At 42.1% G+C, this 18,518-nt stretch overlaps 1 protein-coding gene across 1 annotated transcript in view; it reads right to left on the bottom strand.

The window, feature by feature from the left end:
* The window catches only part of LOC135512346 (neurotrypsin-like), a 28,183-nt gene extending 19,276 nt beyond the window's left edge, over positions 1–8,907 (bottom strand). The window contains exons 1-2 of the mRNA XM_064934294.1: positions 8,492–8,907; positions 6,569–6,611 (exon numbers count right to left, since the gene is read on the bottom strand). Of these exons, the coding sequence (XP_064790366.1) occupies positions 6,569–6,611; positions 8,492–8,569 (121 nt within the window). The 5' untranslated portion in view covers positions 8,570–8,907. The remainder of the gene's footprint in view (positions 1–6,568; positions 6,612–8,491) is intronic.
* Between the last annotated feature and the right edge of the window lie 9,611 nt (positions 8,908–18,518).

The following is an 18,518-nucleotide window of genomic DNA, read 5'->3' on the forward strand; positions in this document are numbered from 1 at the left end:
CAACTATTCCTCAAGAGGGGTGGATGCTCGTGTCCAGAATCCAGTGCATAAGCCATTAGTTCCTACAGGGCGTACTGATACTGAAACTCACTGCAATGCAATTCTCTGAGTAATCCAGGGCTTTTTAATTACAGATGCATTGAACTGGGTCTGCGAGTGCCGCATCTCTATTGTGCTGCATCTCTATTCTCTAATTGGCTTTGAGAAAGCGTGAGATGGGATCGTTACGGAAAAACCTGAGCTCAGCCTTACGTTCTAAACTATGCAGGTTAAAGAACCACTAGGACCACTTGTAAAGATGACCCATCACATTGAATAGGAGTGGGCCATTAAACACAAACACATCTGGTCCACAGATTGAGTTTTAAAAACAGGGGGAAGGGTCTGTGGTTTAACGCAGAGGCAGACATTTAATGGCAACCAGAGCCAGAGGCAGCCTTGAACTTGATCCATAAATAACCCATGTATTTCCAAGGGATCAATGTCTGGTAATACATCATGCAAAGAATGGAGACAGTTGCTTGGGAATGTCAGTTAAATGCAAATCCAGAACCAAATATAACTAACTGAATTATCAGTCCCTTTTCAATGGGATATGTATGCGCTTATCTGCCTAGCAGTCAGTCTTCAGTAGAAGTAAGATAATCTTTAGCTTTAGGCCCATGCTTCCTGTGATGTGTAACTGATGTGGCAGTACCTCAGCCATATCGGTGTGTGCGTACTGTGTAGGATATGAAGGGGAGACGTGCTAACATCCCTCTAGATCCTAGTGTTAAACCCTGAGGAGATTGGAGGGAAGTGGAAATGGGCACTGGGGTCCAGCCAGGAAAGGAAGATATCCTCTTCACGCACCTAAACTCCTCGTCCTGAACGCTCTAAACCAGTGGATTAAGGACCGCAAGTCCTTTGAGGTGTCGCTGGGTAAACATTCACAGCTGTGAGCGATCGCTCGCAAATCTACACCCGCCCAGTGAGTGGCCTAACCCCTGTCTGTGTTTGTTTGAGGGACTGCTGGTCCACATTCGCACAGGCTTAGTGACTTAAGACTGGAGAGGGTGTCTGACTGATGCCTGAGAGAAAAGACATCTTGAAGGAGCAATACTCTGCTCAATTCCAGATTAACACCTTGTCCCAAACCCTGGTCACTTCATGTAGATCTGAAAGGATTGGATAGGTATGAGCAATATGGTAATAGCTCTAGCAAGGTAAAGGTAATAAATCCATCTTGCTCTTTGATAGATTAGGTGGATTTGTTTAGAATTTCCTTACAACTATCTAATCCTTTCAGATCGCATAATCGGAGGAGATACATATTTGATAGAGTTCACACAGTAAGAGGGTGCGCCAGAGACAGAAATTTTATGGATAGCGTTATTACGAAAGCTTACCCGGAACATCACCAGCACATGAAAGCAGATGTGCTGTATCGAATGTGTATATGCATGGATAATCTGTTTCCATGCAGAGGGTGAGATAGGGAGTGAGTATATAAATGCATGTATTGAGAGCAAGAAACTCAGTATGCGCGTTGGTGTCATAAATCTGTCACACTGTCCATCCCAGTTTAACTAAGCTCTGAAGTATCTTAACATTGCTTGCATTCTATCCCCGATGGGTGTCTATAGTTGAGCCACAAATCGAAACAACCATCTTTAAGACCCAGACTTTTTGAGACCCCATAACATAACTTCACCAAAGACAAGGACCAGACATACAGCATCTGGTTGTTGGAGAGTGAGAGTCGATCAGAGATGATGTCAGGGGTCTTAAATCAGGGACACTCATTTCCATAAATGAAAGCCTAAAAATGAGACAAATTTGGGGGTGGGAGAGGGGAGCTGGTTATGTGTCTTTTGGCTGTGGATAAAGAGAGCGACACTCCCAGCAGACCGCCTCCACTGTTAAACAGAAAGAGAGAGACAGAAAGAGAGAGCGAGAGAGAAATATAACAAAAGAGAGACTGATGAGGGAGTTGAGCGTTGCCTGAATATCAACCCAACCTTCAGAGGCTCAATTAGAATCACCATCTGATTAATCAGCAGTGCTGGTGACATCAAATTACTCTTATAATAGCGTATTTAGCAGAGGAGGGAGGCTTTTTTGATTGAGGGCTTTTTCAAGCTTTTGTTCTGAAATTGTGACATTTTGCTGAAACAACACCTTGCCATCTCACATCCACACCATCCCACTAGGTCCCTAGGAGGGGTGCGTCGCTTGAGTGGGTTGAGTCACTGACGTGATCTTCCTGTCTGGGTTGGCGCCCCCCCTTGGGTTGTACCGTGGCGGAGATATTTGTGGGCTATACTCCTTGTCTTAGGATTGTCTCAGGATTGCCTTGTCTCAGGATGGTAAGTTGATGGTTGAAGATATCCCTCTAGTGGTGTGGGGGCTGTGCTTTGGCAAAGTGGGTGGGGTTATATCCTTCCTGTTTAGTCCTGTCCGGTGGTATCATCGGATGGGGCCACAGTGTCTCCTGACCCCTCCTGTCTCAGCCTCCAGTATTTATGCTGCAGTAGTTTATGTGTCGGGGGGCTAGGGTCAGTTTGTTATATCTGGAGTACTTCTCCTGTCTTATCCGGTGTCCTATGTGAATTTAAGTATGCTCTCTCTAATTCTCTCTTTCTTTCAGAGGACCTGAACCCTAGGATCATGCCTCAGGACTACCTGGCATGATGACTCCATGCTGTCCCCAGTCCACCTGGCCGTGCTGCTGCTCCAGTTTCAACTGTTCTGCCTGTGGCTATGGAATCCTGACCTGTTCACCGGACGTGCTACCTGTCCCAGACCTGCTGTTTTCAACAGACAGCAGGAGTGGTAGAGTTACTCTTAATGATCGGCTATGAAAAGCCATCTGACAATTACTCCTGAGGTGCTGACTTGCTGCACCCTTGACAACTACTGTGATTATTATTATTTGACCATGCTGGTCATTTATGAACATTTGAACATCTTGGCCATGTTCTGTTATAATCTCCACACGGCACAGCCAGAAGAGGACTGGCCACCCCTCATAGCCTGGTTCATCTCTAGGTTTCTTCCTAGGTTTTGGCCTTTCTAGGGAGTTTTTCCTCGCCACCGTGCTTCTCCACCTGCATTGCTTGCCGTTTGGGGTTTTAGGCTGGGTTTCTGTACAGCACTTTGAGATATCAGCTGATGTACGAAGGGCAAAATAAATTTGATTTGTTCATTTAGGCCAGGGATGAACAACCCCAGTCTTCTGTGGCCGGACTGGTGTCACACTTTTTCTCCATCCCTAGCAGACACAGCAGATTAGAGACTGTAACGTTCTTTGCTTCACGGAAACATGGCTCACTGGAGAGACGCTATCAGAGTCGGTGCAGCCAGCTGGTTTCTCCACGCATCGCGCCGACAGAAACAAACATCTTTCTGGTAAGAAGAGGGGCGGGGGCGTATGCCTTATGGCTAACGAGACGTGGTGTGGTCACAAAAACATACAGGAACTCAAGTCCTTCTGTTCACCTGATTTAGAATTCCTCACAATCAAATGTCGACCGCATTATCTACAAAGGGAATTCTCTTCGATTATAATCACAGCCGTATATATTCCCCCCCAAGCAGACACATCGATGGCTCTGAACGAACTTTATTTATTTATTTGAATCCATACATCCTGAGGCTGCATTCATTGTAGCTGGGGATTTTAACAAGGCTAATCTGAAAACAAGACTCCCTAAATTGTATCAGCATATCGATTGCGCAACCACGGCTGGCAAAACCTTGGATCATTGCTATTCTAACTTCCGCAACGCATATAAGGCCCTGCCCTGCCCTCCTTTCGGAAAAGCTGACCACGACTCCATTTTGTTGATCCCTGCCTACAGACAGAAACTAAAACAAGAAGCTCCCACGCTGAGGTCTGTTCAACGCTGGTCCGACCAATCTGATTCCACGCTCCAAGACTGCTTCCATCACGTGGACTGGGATATGTTCCGTATTGCGTCAGACAACAACATTGACGAATACATTGATTCGGTGTGCGAGTTCATTAGAACGTGCGTTGAAGATGTCGTTCCCATAGCAACGATTAAAACATTCCCAAACCAGAAACCGTGGATTGATAGCAGCATTCGCGTGAAACTGAAAGCACGAACCACTGCTTTTAAATCAGGTCAAGGTGACCGGAAACATGACCGAATACAAACAGTGTAACTATTCCCTCCGCAAGGCAATCAAACAAGCTAAGCGTCAGTATAGAGACAAAGTAGAATCTCAATTCAACGGCTCAGACACAAGAGGTATGTGGCAGGGTCTACAGTCAATCACGGATTACAAAAAGAAAACCAGCCCTGTCACGGATCAGGATGTCTTGCTCCCAGGCAGACTAAATAACTTTTTTGCCCGCTTTGAGGACAATACAGTGCCACTGACACGGCCTGCAACCAAAACATGTGGCCTCTCCTTCACTGCAGCCGAGGTGAGTAAAACATTTAAACGTGTTAACCCTCGCAAGGCTGCAGGCCCAGACGGCATCCCCAGCCGCGCCCTCAGAGCATGCGCAGACCAGCTGGCTGGTGTGTTTACGGACATATTCAATCAATCCCTATACCAGTCTGCTGTTCCCACATGCTTCAAGAGGGCCACCATTGTTCCTGTTCCCAAGAAAGCTAAGGTAACTGAGCTAAATGACTACCGCCCCGTAGCACTCACTTCCGTCATCATGAAGTGCTTTGAGAGACTGGTCAAGGACCAAATCACCTCCACCCTACCTGACACCCTAGACCCACTCCAATTTGCTTACCGCCCAAATAGGTCCACAGACGATGCAATCTCAATCTCAACCACACTGCACACTGCCCTAACCCATCTGGACAAGAGGAATACATATGTGAGAATGCTGTTCATCGACTACAGCTCGGCATTTAACACCACAGTACCCTCCAAGCTCGTCATCAAGCTCGAGACCCTAGGTCTCGACCCCGCCCTTGCAACTGGGTACTGGACTTCCTGACGGGCCGCCCCCAGGTGGTGACGGTAGGCAAAAACCTCTCCACCCCGCTGATCCTCAACACTGGGGCTCCACAAGGGTGCATTCTGAGCCCTCTCCTGTACTCCCTGTTCACCCACGACTGCGTGGCCACGTACGCCTCCAACTCAATCATCAAGTTTGCGGACGACACAACAGTGGTAGGCTTGATTACCAACAACGACGAGACGGCCTACAGGGAGGAAGTGAGGGCCCTCGGAGTGTGGTGTCAGGAAAATAACCTCACACTCAACGTCAACAAAACTAAGGAGATGATTGTGGACTTCAGGAAACAGCAGAGGGAACACCCCCCTATCCACATCGATGGAACAGTAGTGGAGAGGGTAGTAAGTTTTAAGTTCCTCGGCATACACATCACAGACAAATTGAATTGGTCCACCCACACAGACAGCATCGTGAAGAAGGCGCAGCAGCGCCTCTTCAACCTCAGGAGGCTGAAGAAATTTGGCTTGTCACCAAAAGCACTCACAAACTTCTACAGATGCACAATCGAGAGCATCCTGGCGGGCTGTATCACCGCCTGGTACGGCAACTGCTCCGCCCACAACCGTAAGGCTCTCCAGAGGGTAGTGAGGTCTGCACAACGCATCACCGGGGGCAAACTACCTGCCCTCCAGGACACCTACACCACCCGATGTTACAGGAAGGCCATAAAGATCATCAAGGACAACAACCACCCGAGCCACTGCCTGTTCACCCCGCTATCATCCAGAAGGCGAGGTCAGTACAGGTGCATCAAAGCTGGGACCGAGAGATTGAAAAACAGCTTCTATCTCAAGGCCATCAGACTGTTAAACAGCCACCACTAACATGGAGTGGCTGCTGCCAACACACTGACTCAACTCCAGCCACTTTAATAATGGGAATTGATGGGAAATTATGTAAAATTTATCACTAGCCACTTTACACAATGCTACCTAATATAATGTTTACATACCCTACATTATTCATCTCATATGTATACGCATATACTGTACTCTATATAATATACTGCATCTTTATGCAATACATGTATCACTAGCCACTTTAACTATGCCACTTTGTTTACATACTCATCTCATATGTATATACTGTACTCGATACCATCTACTGTATCTTGCCTATGCCGCTCTGTACCATCACTCATTCATATCTTTATGTACATATTCTTTATCCCCCTACACTTGTGTGTATAAGACAGTAGTTTTGGAATTGTTAGTTAGATTACTTGTTGGTTATTACTGCATTGTCGGAACTAGAAGCACAAGCATTTCGCTACACTCGCATTAACATCTGCTAACCATGTGTATGTGACAAATTAAATTTGATTTGATTAAATGAATTGCATTCTAAACTGAAGATCATGATTAGTTGATTATTGGAGTCCGCTATGTTAGCTGGAACAAAAGTGTGACAGCAGTCTGGCCCCCGTGGACTGGACTTGCCCATCCCTGATTTAGGCTATTCAATTAGTGCTGCTGAGTCATTCATCCATGTCCTTGGATGACTTGGCAGAATCACAATGATGGATGGATGAAATCAAGACCTATTAGAAATAAGAGGAAGAGGAAAAGAGGTGTCTACCTGCACTCTGCATAGTATTTAGGTAGCCATCTTGAGAGATGACCTGCAAAAAAAAAGACAACAGAATATAAAACTGCAGGCTTATTTAATTTTGACCAAGTTTTCCACATTAGGTTATGGAAGCCTGTTCATAAGTAGTCCCTTATATCCCATAAGTAGCCTGTCGGATTATTTGCAGCCTTCATACAGAACAATGATTTCTCTCTCTAGTATTATATTGTTGCCTACTTGTAGAAATATGGTTTTACTCAACCTATCTATGCTATTCTGTAGATCTGTGAAAAGCATTGTTACACTGTGTTAAGCATGTTCATCCCTCTTCTGCTATCTGTTTTCAATTACTTTCTATTTTACCACTGAGGCCGGGAGCAGGTGGCATCGCTTAGAATGTCTATGCAGAAAGCAATTAAATTATTGAAGGGTTAAGTTAAAGGGTTCTACTTTGTGGCACCACTATCCCCACCCAGGCCACTAAAATCAATACTGTCATGCATGGGAAACAGCTGCGCCGTAATCAGTTGAACTCTAATAATTGCATCTGTCAATCTAATGGAGACGGGCAGCTGGAGTTCTCCATAGAAGGATTCTTTGGGGAAAAGGACAGGAGTAGTTCCTTAGCCCATTTAAAAATGAATTCACCGTTTTCAATGGGTAACTCTTTAAAATAACATGAATGAGAATTAATAAACTATTTATAAATAGTAGCTTATACACATTATTCCTAAAATAGTATTTCATTATTTGTAAACATGCATAAGCATTTCAATAAACATTACACTTCATAAGCATTTAACATTGAAAGTTAAAGTGCAAGCAAGTAACCTACAACCGTTGCCTTTACTCTTTTTTTGTGCTTTTGTTGTCACTTTAAAATGACGTAGTCTACAGCCTCGAACCATGTTTAACAAAAATGTTGTTCTCAAGGAATGTCATTGGCTATATGAATCAATTGCTATTTGCAAGGAAGTTTGAACATATCATTGAATGCATTTGCCCCAGTGTTTTTATATTTTTCTTGGTGGTTCAGTATTGCACACACCAGTGTGCATGGCTTTAACTACTGTAAAACACATGATGAGATAACTCTGACGCACGACCTCCGCAAGGGATGGCGCGGTTTGACAAACTATTTCTCGCCATCTGATGAAATCGCTGTCGGAGAATAAAAAGAATTGGGTCCAATTCTACCAAATTTATACTAGAGTATCGTATTTACCAGCTGATGGGCGCGCTTACTGTGCAGGCTAATTTAGGACACACAGTCAGTCTTCAGAAATGCATTTAGGAAAGCTCAGCATTTATTTATCTTAAATGTTTTACAAAGTGATACTGTATTTACAGTATCTTATGAGTTACCTTATGACAACAGCAGGCCAAGTTTGATTGCTGAGGATAGGGTGATAGTCTGTCCCAATTATTTCCTTCACTGGCAATAAAACAAACTGATAAGGGTAGGCTATAGGCAGGCTATTGCTCGTTCTTAAGTTTTCTTGGGAGCAAAGTGCTTAGTGAAATGAAAATGTAGCCTACATAGGGCACTATAAAATAATTGGATGAAAAATAAAAGCGAAAGCTCAGTAATGATGCACTGCAGCAGTAGAGCAGGCCTAATATGATACATTCAAGTGAATATGTGTGAACCAATTTGGATGGTTTAACCTCAGAATTCGGGTTTACTGGCACACGAGAAGGTGCCACGCACAGCATACCTTTTGCAATTACACATAGGTTTATGTTACATAGCCAATAGGCTACGCAAAGTATATAGCCAATAGACTACGCGAAGTCTATAGCCTACCTATATATTCCCAATGAATGTAAATCGTAAGGAATTTGGTTATGGTCACCTGTTTACCTTTCTGTTGTCAATACATATCCCCTCGCAAACAGAAGACGCACAGTGACGATGAAAGATACACATACCTCTCCAGAAACTGAAACCAGAAAACACCATGCAAATGAGAGAGAGAAGATTCCTTTTAAAGCGTCCTTGTCCATCATCCTGTTATATGTGTCATTGCCCGCACCTTGAGCAGATTTCACCCATATCCAAAACAAACAGCCAGCCTCCGAGTGCAAGCGACACTGACCAGAGAGAGCCCGCTACTGAGCGTCCAAAGTTAGGCGGTGGACAATGAGACGATGTGCTTGTTTTTTCTGTCTGGAAAAATATTTTTAAAATAATCCAAACTCCTATGTGACATTACACACCCTGAGGTACCAGCTGTGCTCCAAGCTTCGACTATAAATGACGAACCTCCTAGTGAGGAAGTGTCACTGAAAGGAGACACCGGTAAGAGAAACACGCTGTCGCCTCTCGCCTTCTGCGCAGCCCACATATGCCGATATGTCGACAATAAACAACACAGCAAGCTCAACGCGGTTTAGTTGTAGGCCTATTGCACTTGCGTAAAGGGGCGTTACTGCGCTCAGAGGATAGGTAGGTGAGTGAGGGTAGCATGTTTAATTAATTAATATTTGATTGAGCTGAGTGGGCCCCTAACTTAATATTGCTGTTGGATATTAAATCAAGAATATGCCTGAATTTAATGACACATGTTCCACCTGGATTTGAAGTAGACGGTCATTTCAACAAGTCACCAAAACGCAAAAAAAAAAACATAAAATTACTCATCTCCAAATTATGCTTTTCTAGCATGGAAAGTTAAACTCGAAGATTAATTAAATATATATTGCCTTGCAGTAACGAGACCAAAACACATTCTATAACATATGTCATGACACTGTGGCACTCTCATTTAGGCAAGGGTATTGTAACGACAGATTTCCTCCTCTTCGTCTGAAGAGGGATCGGACCTCCTCTTTGTCTGAGCAGGGATCGGACCAAAACGCAGCGTGGTAAATGTCCATATTGTTTATTATAAAACATAAACTGAACACTAAGAACTACAAAACAATACATGTGAACATGAACGAAAACCAAACCGAACCAGTCCCGTGGAGCACTGACACAGGAAACAAACACCCACAACCCAACAGTGAAACCCAGGCTACCTAAGTATGATTCTCAATCAGAGACAACTAACGACACCTGCCTCTGATTGAGAACCATACTCGGCCGAAACAGAAACCTAAACATAGAAACACAAAACATAGACTGCCCACCCCAACTCACGCCCTGACCATACTAAATAAAGACAAAACAAAGGAAAATAAAGGTCAGAACGGGACAGGTATTGTGCCATACTTGGCTAATGGAGATCTCCAGATATGTAATTGGCAATAGGCTAGTACTAGTCATTCTCCCACTAAATTCGTTCCAGGAGTAGAGTAAGCTAGGCTACTGCTCACAACCCGAGGCAGCAGTGGAAACATTTTATGAGACTTATGAACACATGTTGACAGCAGCAGTATAGCCTAATGCACAGAGCTTACTTAAAAGCCAGGTTGTCTGATATGTTGGACCCATATATATGCCTGTTTGTCAACTACAGAGTATTTGAATTTGTTAGCTCTGGACTAATTTTAGAGTTTGAAATAGACTACGCCTTTTGGCTATGTTTTATCAGTAACTGTGTAAAAGGTGTGTCCCGAATTTGATAAAGTATGATTTTTTTTTCTGTGTGGAACTGTGACCCACACCTACAGCAGTGGAGACTCCTCAGAGGAGGACCATCCTCCTCAGGGAATTTCATAAAATGTAAATGGTAAAACATTTAAAAAGTCATAATTTTTAGATAAAATTATACTAAATATAATTATACTAAAACACTATTTTGCAACGGTCTACAGTCGCCTCAGCAGCCTACCAGAGCTCTTGCAGTATGAACTGACATCTTGTCTGACCAATCAAAGGTTCAGAGAATGAATCTAGTAATGAAAGCATAAGCTCCAGCTAGCTAGCACTGCAGTCTATAACATGTGGTGAGTGGTTGCATCAAAGATAAAAAGACAATAGTTCACCAGTTTTGAACAAATTAATTTATTCCAAAATGTAGAAGCAAGAGAGAAATAGAGATTATCATTTTGTTTCACTTTCAGTTTCACTTACTTAGCTAGCAAATGCAGCTCGTTAGTACAGCCGACTGAAACATTCTGCTCAAACAGAGGGATGCTATGTTAGCTAGCTGGCTATGACTTTCTAACACGACACTGGAACTCTTCTAAGTCAAGGTAAGCTTTTGGTATTACAATTTTTTTGCCAGCGGGGCCCGCCGGTGTACCTGCATACTGACTGTACAATGTAACATTACTGCATGATTGTAGCAGACGTACTAACGCGTTAGCTCTATTAGCTATGCTGACTATGACGTTATTTTAGCTAATATGGTGACAACGATGTAGGCTGTGTGTAGCGGATTGGCGGGTCAAATACAGCTGAAGTGTTGTGCATTGAAGTCCACATGCGAAGGGAAGAGGTGAGAGAAGAGCACATAGATGTGAGAAGGAATACAACGTGGCTGCTATGAAAGTGAACTGTTTACTCGTGATCAGGTGTGTATTCATTCTGCCAATTCTGTTGAAAAACGTTTCTTAAATGGATGCAAACGGAACAAAATGGGGATAAACATACCTGAATTTGTCCAATAGAAACTCTCGTTTGCAACTGTTGGAATAATGATTACACCCTATATCAGCTAGATACAGGCAAGAGTGTTGCTAGGCGGTATTGAATGTCACTGTCTGTCACCTCAAATGTGTCTCTCGATCTGTGTGCACCTACCATGTAAACTTTAATTCATAGGCTTGGTTGTAGCAACCTCAAGATGGGTATAGGGAAAAGTTGAGTATTATGTAGTAACCTAAACCTGTCACATTGAACTGGGTGAATGGAATATTTTTATTTTATTTAACTAGGCAAGTCAGTTAAGAACAAATTCTTATTTTCAATGACAGCCTAGGAACAGAGGGTTAACTGCCTGTTCAGGGGCAGAACGACATATTTATACCTTGCAACCTTCAGGTTACTAGTCCAATGCTCTAACCACTAGGCTACGCTGAGTCATCCAATATACTACTGTAATAGAAATAAGGCCATGCTCCTGAAAAACAAATTGTCCTCCCTCATCTTAAACGACACTGACTGCCACTGATCTACAGCATGCTTAATAGAAACATGTTTTTAATACAGATCTTAAAAAACCAACCACAACTGACCTTCTCACCATTAGTAAGAAGATTATCGTTATTATAACAAATATGAGATCATGAGATGTACTTCTAGTATAGGCCTATAGGCTATTTTCAAACATGGCTTTAAAGGATTTAGAATTTGTTTCTCACTGACCAAGGAGTGATTAGTCCTACTTAAGGGGCACCACTGTTTTCTCTGGCATCCCAACATAAATATTCAGACGGGTACACAACATGAGCATGATAAAATCAACATATCCTCAAAGGATTTTTTTATATTTCTGTGCGACTTGAGAGTCTGTGATGCTCTGCTGGCAACCTTTTAAGAGATGTCAAAGATAGCCCATTTTGTCTTATATCCTATTGAAACAGCTGATTATTTTCTGAAGTTCTATTCTGGTCTTAACAAGGAATCAAAGCGGGTCAAACAAAAGGGGAAAGGCCTTCTAGATTCTGATATGATCTTCAAAGGACCTATTGATTTGCCTCTATTCTTGGACTGTTAATTACTTTCGGGGTGTCAGTCTAAAGTAAATATAGTCACATTTTTATGAATATAGATTTAGATACCAGGCAACACACAGTCTAAGAACAGTTAAACTTTGTAACTGGTCTAGAATATTCTCGCAATGTCTAAGCCAAGGTCAGCATGTTGTGATAGGAGGCCTTGATCCTTTTCCATGCTTCAATACTATAACTTAAAATGACTGCCAGTCTAAGTACAGTAATATAGAAACAAAGGAACGCAATCCAGTATTGTACTGTTTCATAGTTGTACATAAATACACTGAACAAAAATATAAACGCAACATGTTAGGTGTTGGTTCCATGTTTCATTAGCTGAAAAAATACATCCCAGAAATGTACCATAAACACAATAGCCTTATTTCTCTCAAAATGTTGTGCACAAATTTGTTTACATACCTGTTAGTGAGCATTTCTCCTTTGCCAAGATAATCCATCCACCTGATGGGTATGTCATATCAAGAAGCTGATTAAACAGCATTATAATTACACAGGTGCACTTTGTGCTGGGGCCAATAAAAGGCAACTCTAAAATGTGCAGTTGTCACACAACACAATGCCACAGATGTCTCAAGTTGAGGGAGCGTGCAATTGGCATGCTGACTGCAGGAATGCTGTTGAAAGTTGTTGCCAGATAATTTAATGTTAATTTCTCTACCATAAACCGCCTCCAACGTTTTAGAGAATTTAGCAGAACATATGGTATGGGCAGGAATAAGCAACGGACAACGAACCCAATTGCATTTTATCGACGGCAATTTGAATGCACAGAGGTACCATAACGAGATCCTGAGGCCCACTGTAGGGCCAATTTTTTTTAAGGTATCTGTGACCAACACATGCATATCTGTGTGCCCAGTCATGTGAAATCCATAGATTAGGGCCTAATCAATTTATTTCAGTTGACTGATTTCCTTATATGAACTGTAACTCAGTAAAATCTTATAAATTGTTGCATGTTGCATTTATATTTTTGTTCACTGTATATATAGTGAATAGCTATTTTGTGGTAGTGTGATCAAACCCATCTGCACTGCTAATGGTGAAGGACAGTATTTCTTTTTCAGTCTAGGCGTTTAGCAGGAAATTATAAGGAGGGTGAGGAAATGGTAGGGCGGGGTGTCAATGGGGTGGGATGGCAATGGTTCTCTTCATAATGAGGGGCAGCCTAATATGGAAATACTTAAAATACCCAATTCTGACATCGGATTTAGCCGTTTCCTGGACGGCAGACAAAGCATAAGAGCATCCAACATCCTAATGTTGACTTCAAACATCATTAGCGTAATATAAAAACCAGTGCCTGAATCAAAAGGACGAAGGGAGGGTTTTAAGATTAGAAAACGGAAACAATGTATGAATTATAAGGTAATGCAGCTGGATCTGAAATTACAGTAGATGTTAGTCATCAAATGAGCTATTTTCTTGGCACCTCAGTCATCTTAATGCAATTTTCAATACCTGTGTGACTATGAACAGCAATGGACTTTACTTTCCGGCATGTAATCCTATATGGCAAATTGGCCAATAATACAGAATAGCTAGAATGTTCACTATATTAGGAGTGTTTCAAATTACATTTGAGTGATCAATTTGAAACTCAAAGTAGGTATTCTATTGAGGTGATCATCAAGTTATAGTGCACGCCAGAGAAGATGAGCAACAAAATAACAATAATTCAATACTGGTCACTAATAATATCTTCATATCATTAGCAACCACTGTGCAGTATGGAATTATTGCGATCATTTTTATGGGCGTTAACTCAAGATACTGGGTTTACAGTCAGTCACAGTATTTCATCCAGGTCACACCCAATATCGTGTCAAGTAAGTTACGAAAACAAATGTCCTTGATTGTTATGAGAAATGTGAATTAGTAGCGCATCGTAAAAAGTAAAGTAGAAATATATGTAATATTAATATAGTCATGTAATAATATAGCAATAACTGAAAGCCTAATGAAAATGCTTTTCAAAATATTACAGACATTGAGTGAAGTTATATATTTGTAGGAACCTTCTTTTGTGACTGAAGCAATTTTAAATGGTACTGTTTTAGATGACCTATAACATCATACTCAATTAAACATAGCAATCACAACAAGTGTATATGCAGCCCAGTTTGTTGATTAATCACGTCTGGCATCGATGGAACTTGATGTTTCTGTGTGGGGGGGTCAAAAGTTTTAGAATACCTACTCATTCAAGGGTTTTTCTTTATTTGTACTATTTTCCACATTGTAGAACAATAGTGAAGACATCAAAACTATGAAATAAAACATGGAATAATTTAGTAACAAGAAAATGTTAAACAAATCTGTAACGGCTTTCTTCGTTTGTTGAAAGAGAGTCAGACCGAAATGCAGCATGGTGGTTACTCATGTCTTTAATGTAGAAGATAGCGATACATGAAATAACTTAAATAAACACAAAACAAGAAACGGAACGTGAAAACTAATTACAGCCTATCTGGTGAACACTACACAGAGACTGGAACAATCACCCACGAAATACAAAGTGAAACCCAGGCTACCTAAATACGGTTCCCAATCAGAGACAACGAGAATCACCTGACTCTGATTGAGAACCGCCTCAGGCAGCCAAGCCTATGCAACACCCCTACTCAGCCGCAATCCCAATAACTACAAAAACCCCAATACGAAAATACAACAACATAAACCCATGTCACACCCTGGCCTGACCAACTAATTAACGAAAACACAAAAATACTAAGACCAAGGCGTGACAAAATCAAAATATATTTTATATTTGAGATTCTTCAAATAGGCACCGTTTGCCTTGATGACAGCTTTGCACACTCTTGGCATTCTCTCAACCAGCTTCATGAGGTAGTCACCTGGAATGCATTTCAATTAACAGGTGTGCCTTCTTAAAAGTTCATTTCTGGAAATTCTTGCCAATCAGTTGTGTTGTGACAAGAAAGGTGGGGGGGTATACAGAAGATAGCCGTATTTGGTAAAAGACCAAGTCCATATTATGGCAAGAACAGCTCAAATAAGCAATGAGAAACGACAGTCCATCATTACTTTAAGACATGAAGGTCAGTCAATATGGAAAAATGGGGTAAAATAGTGCAGTTGCAAAAACCATCAAGCAAAAACCTCCGCCACAGGAATGGAAGCACCAGCCTACAACAGCATTCTGCGGCGATACGCCGTCCCATCTGGTTTGGGGTTTGTGTGACTATCATTTGTTTTTCAATCGGACAATGACCCAACAAACCTCTAGGCTGTGTAAGGGAGTGTAAGGGAGTGCCGCATCAGATGACCTGGCCTCCACAATCACCCGACCTCAAACAAATTGAGATGGTTTGGGATGAGTCAGACCACAGAGTAAAGGAAAAGCAGCCAACAAGTGCTCAGCATATGTGGGAACTCCTTCAAGACAGTTGGAAAAGCATTCCAGGTGAAGCTGGTTGAGAGAATGCATAGAGTGTGCAAAGCTGTCATCAAGGCAAAGGGTGGCTATTTGAAGAATCTCAAATGTAAAATACTGTGGGGCAAAAAAGTATTTAGTCAGCCACCAATTGTGCAAGAGGCCTGTAATTTTCATCATAGGTACACTTCAACTATGACAGATAAAATTATGGGGAAAAATCCAGAAAATCACATTGTAGGATTTTTAATGAATTTATTTGCAAATGATGGTGGAAAATAAGTATTTGGTCAATAACAAAAGTTTATCTCAGTACTTTGTTATATACCCTTTGTTGGCAATGACAGAGGTAAAACATTTTCTGTAAGTCTTCACAAGGTTTTCACACACTGTTGCTGGTATTTTGGCCCATTTCTCCATGCAGATCTCCTCTAGAGCAGTGATGTTTTGGGGCTGTTGCTGGGCAACACGGACTTTCAACTCCCTCCAAAGATTTGAGATCGGGGTTGAGATCTGGAGACTGGCTAGGCCACTCCAGGACCTTGAAATGCTTCTTACGAAGCCACTCCTTCGTTGCCCGGGCGGTGTGTTTGGGATCATTGTCATGCTGAAAGACCCAGCCACGCTTCATCTTCAATGCCCTTGCTGATGGAAGGAGGTTTTCACTCAAAATCTCACGATACATGGCCCCATTCATTCTGAAGGCATCCCCCTTGGCCAATGATGTGATGCTCTGATATGGCGTTCACTGCAATCTGTGAGGAAATACATTTTGACAAAAACTGTTAAAGAAAATGCATTGCCTCATTCAATACTAATTAAATTGAAAGCGTAATGGCTTTGAGCTATTTATTCACATTTGTAAATAATGTTTTACTTCCTTGTAGACACTAAACTGAAAGCGTAATTGAGCCAAATACTTGTCATCCATCCATGCAGTGCTATAGTAGCATGCGGTAGCTGGGCACCTCTGCCGAGGAAGGGAAATTGTGAAAGAATGGAAAACAAAAGCAAAACAGGAAGGAAGGAAGACCTTCAAGGAAACAGGCCTGGGGTAGATTTTTTGTTATGACTCCTCCCAAGCCAGGAAACGCCATAGAAAACCATGTTACCCATGCTGCTTGGTTACCTTATCTCCTAATAAAATGTTTAATGTAACAATGCTGACCTAGTTTAAAACAACAGGGAGTCGGGAGGGGGGGGGGGGGTGTAATAAGCCTGGAGCAAGGATTTCCGGTACACTGTGAGAATCAGCATCTTACCTGGGCTTCTCAACACACTTGTAGAAGGACTGCATTTCATTGGAACACAGGGCATCGGCAATCGTTGTTCTGCTTCCAGCATGCCATCATCATGGACATCTCAGTGATACACATGGCATCTGTGGGGAAACAGTGTAATCACTTTCCAGTGTTGTTGTCATTGTCACCAAAAAGATTAAAATGTTTAATAAAACACTGAATTCTAAGGTACTACTAACTCAGCATGCTGATATACATTGATTTCAAATATGAGTGTATAATTTATGCATACTGCAGTAAAAAGAGGTGTAACAGGCAACATAGCTGACCAATCATATCATAGAGTGCTGAGGGCGTTTTAGTAGACAGAACATGGTGCAACATTTAATTCAACTGAAACGGTAGCCTACTGTACTGAACGACCAGTTGAAGAACATTGTGATTATGGTGGCCCAGAGGGCCCAATAAAGGGAATGTAACTGAATGACTACCGACCCATAGCACTCACATCAGTCATCATGAAGTGCTGCGAGAGGCTAGTCAAAGACTTCAGTACATCACCTCCTCCCTCCCAGACACACTCAATCCTCTACAGGGAAGAGTTTGGCACTCTGACGGTGTGGTACCAGCTAAACAACCTCTCCCTCAACCTGTCCCTCGTCTGTATGAGTATCTAGATACAGTGCTTTCGGAAAGTATTCCGACCCCTTGACTTTTCCACATTTAGTTATTATTTTTATTTAACCTTTATTTAAACAAGGCAAGTCAGTTAAGAATAAATTCTTATTTACAATGACGGCCTATACCGGTCAAACCCGGACGACGCTGGGCCAACTGTACGCCGCCCTATGGGACTCCCAATCACGGCCGGTTGTGATACAGTCTGGATGCAGTGCTTTAGACCACTGCACTACGTTACAACCTTATTCTAAAATGTATTAATAAAACTATTTCCTCAGCAATCTACACACAAAACCCCATAATGACAAAGCGAAAACAGGTTTAGACATTTTTGAACATTTATCAAAAATAAAAACAGAATTACCTTATTTACATAAGTAAACAGACACTTTGCTATGAGACTTGAAATTGAGCATCCTGTTTCCATTGAATCTTGATTGGAGTCCACCTGTGGTAAATTCAATTGATTGGACATGATTTTGAATGGCACACAACTATCTATAAAAAGTTCCCACAGTTGACAGTGCATGTCAGAACAAAAACCAAGGTTGAAGGAATTGCCTGTAGAGCTCCGAGACAGGATTGTGTCGAGGCACAGCTCTGGGGAAGGGCCCCAAAACAATCTGCAGCATTGAAGGTCCCCAAGAACACAGTTGCCTCAATCATTCTAAAATGGAATAAGTTCATAACCTTAAAGACTCTTCCTAGAGCTGGCCGCCCAGCCAAACTGAGCAATTGGGGGAGAAGGGCCTTGGTCAAGGAGGTGACCAAGAACCTGATGGTCACGTTGACAGAGCTCCAGAGTTCCTCTGTGGAGATTGGAGAACCTTCCAGAAGGACAACCATCTCTGCAGCACTCCACCAAACAGGCCTTTATGGTAGAGTGGCCAGACAGAAGCCACTCCTCAGTAAGATGGCGCCAACAGATATAGCAGATCTGCTTCTAGCTCCTAAGCAACTTTGCAGTATCTCTTTTGTGTGTGTATTATTTATTATATTATAAGGCCAGAAT

Source organism: Oncorhynchus masou, chromosome 24 (genome assembly GCF_036934945.1).
Source record: "Oncorhynchus masou masou isolate Uvic2021 chromosome 24, UVic_Omas_1.1, whole genome shotgun sequence".
NCBI classification, from domain to species: Eukaryota; Metazoa; Chordata; class Actinopteri; order Salmoniformes; family Salmonidae; genus Oncorhynchus; species Oncorhynchus masou.